Source organism: Salvia hispanica, chromosome 4, assembly GCF_023119035.1.
Source record: "Salvia hispanica cultivar TCC Black 2014 chromosome 4, UniMelb_Shisp_WGS_1.0, whole genome shotgun sequence".
Taxonomy (NCBI): Eukaryota; Viridiplantae; Streptophyta; class Magnoliopsida; order Lamiales; family Lamiaceae; genus Salvia; species Salvia hispanica.
The window spans coordinates 21,063,734-21,072,081 of NC_062968.1; the positions used below are offsets into that span (position 1 = coordinate 21,063,734).

The window sequence follows — 8,348 nt, forward strand, 5'->3', positions numbered from 1 at the left end:
CACCGCGAACCAAAACAGCAGCTTTTGTGAGATAGAATCGGCGGTCGACGGCGATTTGACGGCGGAAATCGTTGCTGAATTTGAATTCGAGTGGAAGAGAGCGGCGGCTAGGGTTTCTCTTGTTTTTGAATTAGGGGAGAAATTGGGTTGAGAGAATGTTGATGGGATGGAGTGAGAGAGAGAGGGGAGATGAAAGGTCGATGAAAATGCCGCGTAAATATCGCACCTTCCGTTTTGAAACGTCTGGGTTAGTATGTTATTTTACTGCTTTACCCTTATAATGCACGAAAATGAACTAATAATGCAATACGGAATAAGATTTGTCCTTTTAATCTAGTCCATCCATTCCATCAATCTAATGGTTGATATTAAGAAGAGAAAAGACATGTGATCATATCATAACCCCCAAATCATATAATAACTCTATAACCAAATCTGGACCACACATATTTGATAATCTTGTGGTTGAGATTCAAACTTAGATTTACTTCATAAAAAAGGCGCAGAGGGGTAAAAATGTAATTTCCTCATTTAATTTCTGAATTTTACTCTAAACGCGCGATTCACGCTTTCATTCTGTTTGAACTCAATTCTCTCACCTTCATCTTCATCTTCACAATTAACAGATCGATTCTCTCATCTTCATCTTCCATATTTCTCGCCTATTTTATTTCAACATCTCCAGATTTTCTTCGATTTGTTCATTATTCCGTAGTCTCCAGATTTTGTTTCCATAATTGTGATCGGGAAGATGTTTTCAATTTTGCGTTCTTATTTTCATTGATTACCTCTTCAATTGCTGTGAAAATTTGCTTCGATGGAATCTGTAGCAAATAACGAAGGTAACAATCATTATCTATTATTTAGCTTATTGATTGTGTTCATATTCATGTATTGAATTTGATTTTAGATTAATATTAGTTGTCGATTGGTTTATGTTTCTGATGTACTGAAATTCTTATTTGATTATATTATGTATTGTCGATTATGTGTTAAAATGATACGTTTGGCTTATAAATGTTAGGTTTACTGCATAACATGATAGTTTTGTCGGATAAAATGATATTATGATAAAATGATACTATGATAAAATGATACTTTTACTGATTTGTAGGTATGTACATTCCTGTTTGTGATGATGCTTTGAAGCCAATGATTGGTATGAAATTCAATACATTAGTAGAAGCAGTTGGTTTCTATGAACATTATGCTCGTTCAGTTGGTTTTGGCATTCGTAAAATGGGTAACAAATCAGTTCAAGGTATTACTAAGTGGCAGTATTTGGCTTGCAGCAGACAAGGCTCTAAGAATTTTATACCTGGTCATGCATCCCAATCAACTGAAGTGTCTTTTAAGAAGCGTAGGTGTCGGTCATTTAGGTGTGAATGTCTTGCTAAGCTCAATTTGAGATATTTTTCAGATGGCAAGAGCAGAGGATATGAGGTTTATCAGTTTGTTGAGTATCATAATCACTTAATGGTTGCGGATGAGCATAGGCATTTTATGATGGCCAATCGCAATCTGGATCCTATCCATCGGAGGTTTATGGAGGATTGTGGCAGGTGTAATATTGGTCCCACTCTCACATTCAAACTTTTGAAGGAGATAATGGGTGGACCTGAAAATGTTGGATGTGATATTATTGATATTAGAAATGGTTATCGTGATATTATGTCCAATATTGATGGTTCAGATGCTCAAATGATTTTTGATTATATGCGTTCTCAAAAGAAATCATCTGATGCCTTCTATTATGAAATTGAGATAGGATCTCATGGAAAGTTAACTAGACTCTTCTGGGCTGATGCTATTTCAAGACGAAATTATCATATGTTTGGAGATGTAATTTCATTTGACTCAACATACAACACTAACAGGTATATTACTTTTGTTGCTAATAGACATAAAATTATACTTTTTGTTGATTAAATTACTTTTATGTTATAAAATGATACTTCTGAATTATAAAATGACTGATAAAACAAGGCTGATAAAATGATACTTCTGAATTATATAATGACAAAATGATACTTGCAGCAGATAAAATGATACTTTTGGCTGATAAAATGATAGTCATAGCTGATAAAATGATAGTCATAGGTGATAAAATGATACTTCTGAATTATATAATGACAAAATGATACTTGCAGCAGATAAAATGATACTTCTTACTAATAAAATGATACTTTTGGCTGATAAAATGATAGTCATAGCTGATAAAATGATACTTTTGGCTGATAAAATGATAGTCATAGCTGATAAATATAATTCATTTTTATGTTATATTCTGAAGGTATTGCATGATTTTTGCTCCATTCACTGGAAAAGATAACCATTCTAGACCAGTTACATTTGGAGCTGGCTTGTTATCAAGTGAAGGTAGAGAATCCTATTCTTGGTTGTTTGGCTGTTTTGTTCGATGCATGGGGGTAGCACCCAAATTGATTATCACTGATCAAGATTGGGGGATCAAACTTGCTGTTCAACAAGTACTTTTACAAACAAGGCACCGATGGTGTATGTGGCATATCATGGTTAAGGTGTCAGATAAGTTGCCCAAATCTTTACTTGGTAATGAAGATTTCAAAAAAGAGTTGAATGCATGTGTTTGGTCTGATTTGTTAGAGCCTGATGAGTTTGATATAATATGGAATGATATAATGGAACGGTATGGATTAGAAGACGTGAACTGGTTTGGATCAATGTTTGAAGATAGAGAATTCTGGGTTCCTGCTTATTTTCGAGATTTTCCCATGGGGTCGCTTCTTAGGACTACATCGATGTCTGAATCGGAGAATAGCTTTTTTAAAAACTACACAAAGCCACGTGCAAATCTTGTACAGTTCATCAATTTCTTTAATTATGCTGTGGGAGATCAAAGGAATGCCAATTCACGATTGAACTACTTGGATTACTCAACTATTCCTGATTTGTCAACCCAATTGCCTATTGAGAAGCATGCATCTACAATCTACACTGATTCTATTTTCAAACATGTACAACAGGAAATAAGTATGGTATGTGAGATTGTTTCTATAACTACTGTTGAGGATAACATCAAGATGCATCAGGTCAAGGACCAATATGGTAGAACATGGGATGTTAAGTATGATTGTAAGCAAGACACATTCGACTGTAGTTGCAAGAAGTTTTCCAGAATTGGTTTGTTATGTTGTCATATATTTTGTTTGTTGAAGAATAAGTCTGCTAATCTCATTCCTGAGAAATATTTTGGTCGAAGGTGGTTGAAGAGCTCTTTACTAAAGGCAGCCCATGGTCTACCATCTGAGGAACAACAACCATTTGAACGTGTGTTCCATTTTTAACCTTATTTGTAAAAATTCTATTTTTCAGTCAGAGAAATGATAGTATTTATTGTAATAATGTTATCTTTTATCTTGCAGATTTGGATGAAAAGCAGGAAGTTAAGAAAAAGTTGTTCTCCAACTTTTATCGATTAGTCCAAAAGTCTGAGGGAAGTATGGATCATTTGTCTTTGTTAAGTGCTGGTCTTGATGATTTGGAAGAGCATATATTTGGAAATTGTGCAGCACCTTCAGTCATTGAAAAGAAGAAGATGGTTGAGGATTTTTATGGAATGGCAGTACCTGATGTAATTGATGTACATCCTCCAGACGTTGTTAGTACCAAAGGATCAGCTAGTGGCAGAGTAGCAAAGAGGGAGAGTGCAATAAGGAAAGCAAATAAGCCTCTACGACGGTGTGGTAAATGTCATGAGATGGGTCGTCATGATTCAAGAAATTGTGGTAGAGTCAATGAGAAGACAGATTGAAGCCATTTGATATAGTTTAGGTATTTTTGGTGTATAAAATGACATTTTTGTTTAATAAAATGATACTTTGGGCTTATAAAATGACATTTTGGCTGATAACATGATACTTTAACCTGAAAAAATGATACTCGCAGCAAATAAAATGACAATAACCTTATAAAATGATGTATAAGCTGGAAAAAATGACATATAAGCTGATAAAATGATACTCTCAACGGATAAAATGATATTTTAATCTGACAAAATGATATATAAGCTGATAAAATGATACTTGGAGCAGATAAAATGATAAAATGATACTTCTGACTGATAAAATGATACTTCTGAATTATATAATGACAAAATGATACTTGCAGTAGATAAAATGATACTTTGGGCTTATAAAATGACATTTTGGCTGATAACATCATTCTTTTGTTTATAAACTGATAAAATGATACTTTAACCTGAAAAAATGATACTTGGAGCAGATAAAATGATAAAATGATACTTCTGACTGATAAAATGACAAAATCATACTTGCAGCAGATAAAATGATAATTTTGGGTGATTATATTCGAAACCACTATTACAAAACGCTATTATCAAGTCATACAAGTTAGTATACAAGGGGTTTAAATTCTCTAATCATCTTTTCAACATCAATTTCTCCTTTTTTGCTGTCATTCTCAAACTTCTTCTTTATCATTGTAAGTGTCTCAAAAGCCTTCTTGTTAGTATCTCCAATAAGCAATGCTTCAGTATATCTGGCACGGAGTTTTATGAAAGACTCTGTTCCCTTCTTCGTTAAACCCGAATTCCAGTTACGAACAGGACCACCCATGTAAGTCTCCAAATGGCGCATCACATAAATTCCACAGTCAACTTTATTTGTATCGTTCTGCCATGGCATATTCATGTATCTGGTTTTTGACAGTTTGACAGTTCTTCCCATTGATGGATTGACTCCATTTCCAAGATAAGTTCGGAAGAAATTTCTCTATTCAAATAACACAAAACATACATGAGGTTGATTAAAAATTATATTATGTTCCATACTGAATTATATTCAATGCATTTTAACTAATAAATATTGAATGCATTTAACTAAACATACCAGAGTACTTGGTGCATCTTCATATTTCTTCTCAAGTAAATCTTCACTAACCAGAGAATTGTCAATCACATCCATCATTTGCATTTTGAGATTGAAGCAGATGATATAATAATGTTCGTACGCCCAGATCGGAAAGAATATCTAATTTTCAAAACATTATATATAAATGTCATTTTCAAAAATATAGGTATGTTGTTCTGTAAGGGATGTGATCATATCATAACCCATATTTATGGTGATAACCTAATAACCCTCATTTTATGGAAGAAAAGTATCATTTTATAGAACAGAATATCATTTTATGGACGAAAAATATCATTTTATCATGTATAAATATCATTTTTAGTAAAAATGATACTTTTGACCCATAAAATGATAGGGTTATTAGCTTATCACATAAATATGGGTTATCATTATAACGCACCCCTGTTCTGTAATGTATATCTAATTATTACTTACCAGGTCATAATTTTCCCATTTGAAATTTTCAATCTTTGACACAAATTCATTCAAGTTTGAGCAAAATCTTTCTCGACTCTCTGCTTCAGTCCAACCAGATCTCCTTGCAGTAATGTTGTAAATCTGTCATGTTTACATTTTTGTAAATATATTTTAACTTTTAATGTAATACTATTATTTATTTACTCGTTTACTGTACCGTAGGTGTGGTGTTGATGAAAAGACGACTCGGTGATGCCTTTGATTTGAATTTTTCATTGTAGTTGAGGAACACAACCCATGCATCTATGATGTTGATCCTGACGTATGTACGTGGAGCAAGGCTGTGGAAGTCAATCTTGAACATTGTGATCTTGTCGTTCTCATAAACTACCTCATAACTGATTTCAAATTCATATTTAATGTTAGTTAAAAGAACTGAATAAGAATATAATTATGTAATTCAAAACTTACTGTTCACTTTCTTCATCTTTCATCAACCAGTACATTATTTCTCTCTCTTCTTTATTCAGCTTTCCTTTCAGATTTACTGCTCTGACATTGTAGGGAGAGCACATTGCTTCAACAATTTTCTTTGTTGTTCTGACCACTTTCTCCTTTTCGACTGGAGGATCTTGAGAAACCATCTTCTTCCCTTTGTCCTTATTCAAATTTTCTTCTCTCTGTTTTAAAACTTCATCATCTCTGTGGATATCCTCCATGACAGTGGATATTATGGTATCAACTCTGTCATGCTTTCATTTAAAAAAAATATAAATTGTTATTGACAGAAGGGATACTATTTTACCCACAGGAACTATCACATTATCAGCCAAAAATCTAAAACTATCATTATGAAACAAAAGTATCATTTTATTCACAGAACCTATCATTTTATTCCCCGAAACTATCATTTTATCATTTTATCATGCAAAAGTATCATTTTATCCGCTTAAACTATCATTTTATGATGCAAAAGTATCAGTTTTCAAATAAAACAGAACCACCAAAAAACATCATCAAACCTATATCATTTTAACCATATAAACAATCATTTTATGTACTTAAACTATCATTTTTAAAAGTTACCTCATATTCTTCATTCTGAACTTCTTTCTCTGAAACTTTTTCCTTTTCTTTTCCAGCTGCTTTATTAGCCATTTCCTTTTCGCTTTCATTCTGTTTCTCTTGCTCGTTTTCCACCTCATCATCTTTTTCCTTCTCCATATCCTTTTCCCGATTAAATTCTTGATTCTCATTAGGACTGTCGTCACATTCAGGTATCAGAGTGAAGGTAGGGAACTCATTCCTATTTTTCAGTATATATGTCCTCTCAGCAGCTTTAGTTAACTCAATCATGATATCAATCCATTCAGGATCATCAGTTTCATCATTGTTTATAGCCTGTGTCATTGTATTCTGACTTTCTATAACATGCTGCACACCTTCCTCTCTCAATCCCATTGCATTTCTCGTTGTATCACAGATTATCTTAAAGCTATTGAGATTCCTGAGTTTATCCGGCGCTGCTTCAAGGACATCAACCATCTTCAACATTGAGGCTTTAACATCCTTTGCAGCTCCCTTCCATTCATTTATGAAATTCTCCCATTCACTGGTTGTCCCCACTTCATCATGATCATTTGTCTTCAAAACTTCTACATCTTGAGATTCATCTTCTTCGTCATCTTCATCATTTTCTTCATGTGGCTGCTTTTTATATCGGTCATACTTATGACCCAGACCAAATGTTGAATTCTCCATTTCTGCTCTTTGTCTTTCTTTCAACAGTTCGGCAGTCCATCCTTTCACTGTTGGATAACATCTTGGCACCATTTTTTTTTCAAAGACAATCCTGTCCACGTAACAAGCCTACATTAAACAAAAACTAAATATTAGTTTTTCTGTAAATAGATTCATAGACAATGGAAAACAAATATATTCTTACCACTACAAAGATAACTGGCCCGGTAAATATCTTTGCTGTGTTTTTTTTCCACCTCTTTTGTGTTTCATGCAATCTAGATATGACATAGCTACACCAATTGTATTGTTTGATATTCTCAACATCAGCTATGTAATCTAAAATTTTTGGCCTCAAATTTCCATCAGCAGGAGTGTTAATCAAGGCATACTCCATGAGAACCATAAAAGTCCATTTAAACAACTCACCACCTTCTTTGTCTCTCTCCATCTGCTCTACAACATACTTTGGCACCATTTTTTTCTCTCCACCTTTACAGAATCTAGCAATTTCAGTTTTGATGTGGGTATTTTTCTGAAATTTGCTTTTATTGATAGGTAAAGATCCAATCGGGAACCCAAGAGTTATGTGAACATCTTCATCATCTAAAAAAAGTGATTCCCCACTGTTCAACTCAATTGATGAACTTTTACGGTTAAAGTTGTAGATCAGATAATACGCCAATGCTCTTGGGAAACTTCTTATATTGAAGTTTAGGAGTGCGCCAAACCCAATCTCTCGAACAGCTCTTCTTTGATTCTCGTTTAGAGATTCAAGCATGTCAACGAAGAAGTCAGTATAGAGTTCTTTGCGATCCGCCATTTCTCGTGGCCGTCGGGCAAAATCTGGGCCGAAGTCGCCAATGATGAGAATGGCGGAAATGAGAAAAGGTGACTTGCGAGGTAGAGCTCTGCGCAGCTCGGGGAAGAAGGGCTTGGAGGGGTCGGACCTGAAAACCAATAAGGGGAAGAAGGGGTATGGAGGAAGGGGTTTACAGTTTCTGACGACAATCTCGGAATGTGGTGAGGATGATGGGTGAGGGTGGGTCTTCTGAGATTTTTGCAGACAATGTGCTTGATGTTTTGCCTGAGGCAGGGGGTGGGTTTGAGGGTATGGCTCTTGACTTGAGGATATGTGGAGTGGATGGAGAGTGTGAGTCTGTGGAGGAAGGGGGTGAGATAAGGGGCTAGAATGACGATGGTGGTGAATGATGGCCTGGCCATGAATGATTCCGACATTGCTTTGGATCTCTGTGAAGCTCAGCCCCTCCAGAACAT

General features: G+C 34.7%; 2 protein-coding genes across 2 annotated transcripts; one reads left to right on the plus strand and one right to left on the minus strand.

Annotated features, from left to right (window-relative positions):
• The first annotated feature begins 557 nt into the window (after positions 1-557).
• On the plus strand, positions 558-3,824 carry LOC125220140 (protein FAR1-RELATED SEQUENCE 5-like). The gene is made up of 5 exons (XM_048122278.1): positions 558-842; positions 1,115-1,159; positions 1,421-1,877; positions 2,294-3,309; positions 3,405-3,824. Exons 1-5 carry the CDS (start codon positions 818-820, stop codon positions 3,791-3,793), a joined length of 1,932 nt encoding a protein of 643 aa, XP_047978235.1. The 5' UTR covers positions 558-817; the 3' UTR covers positions 3,794-3,824.
• Positions 3,825-4,391: 567 nt separating this feature from the next.
• On the minus strand, positions 4,392-4,997 carry LOC125220626. The gene is made up of 2 exons (XM_048122780.1): positions 4,890-4,997; positions 4,392-4,772 (listed from the first exon to the last, which is right to left on the minus strand). The coding sequence occupies exons 1-2, from the start codon at positions 4,971-4,973 to the stop codon at positions 4,392-4,394; spliced, it is 465 nt and encodes a 154-aa protein (XP_047978737.1). The 5' UTR covers positions 4,974-4,997.
• Positions 4,998-8,348: the final 3,351 nt, after the last annotated feature.

Excerpts from the sequence above, each read along its gene's own strand:
- LOC125220140 (XM_048122278.1), top strand. The coding sequence starts at position 818 with ATGGAATCTGTAGCAAATAACGAAG. Across the intron at positions 843-1,114 it reads ATCTGTAGCAAATAACGAAG|GTATGTACATTCCTGTTTGT; the intron begins GTAACAATCATT and ends ACTGATTTGTAG. Across the intron at positions 3,310-3,404 it reads GGAACAACAACCATTTGAAC|ATTTGGATGAAAAGCAGGAA; the intron begins GTGTGTTCCATT and ends TTTATCTTGCAG.
- LOC125220626 (XM_048122780.1), bottom strand. The coding sequence starts at position 4,973 with ATGCAAATGATGGATGTGATTGACAATTCTCTGGTTAGTGAAGATTTA. Across the intron at positions 4,773-4,889 it reads AAGATGCACCAAGTACTCTG|AGAAATTTCTTCCGAACTTA; the intron begins GTATGTTTAGTT and ends TTATTTGAATAG.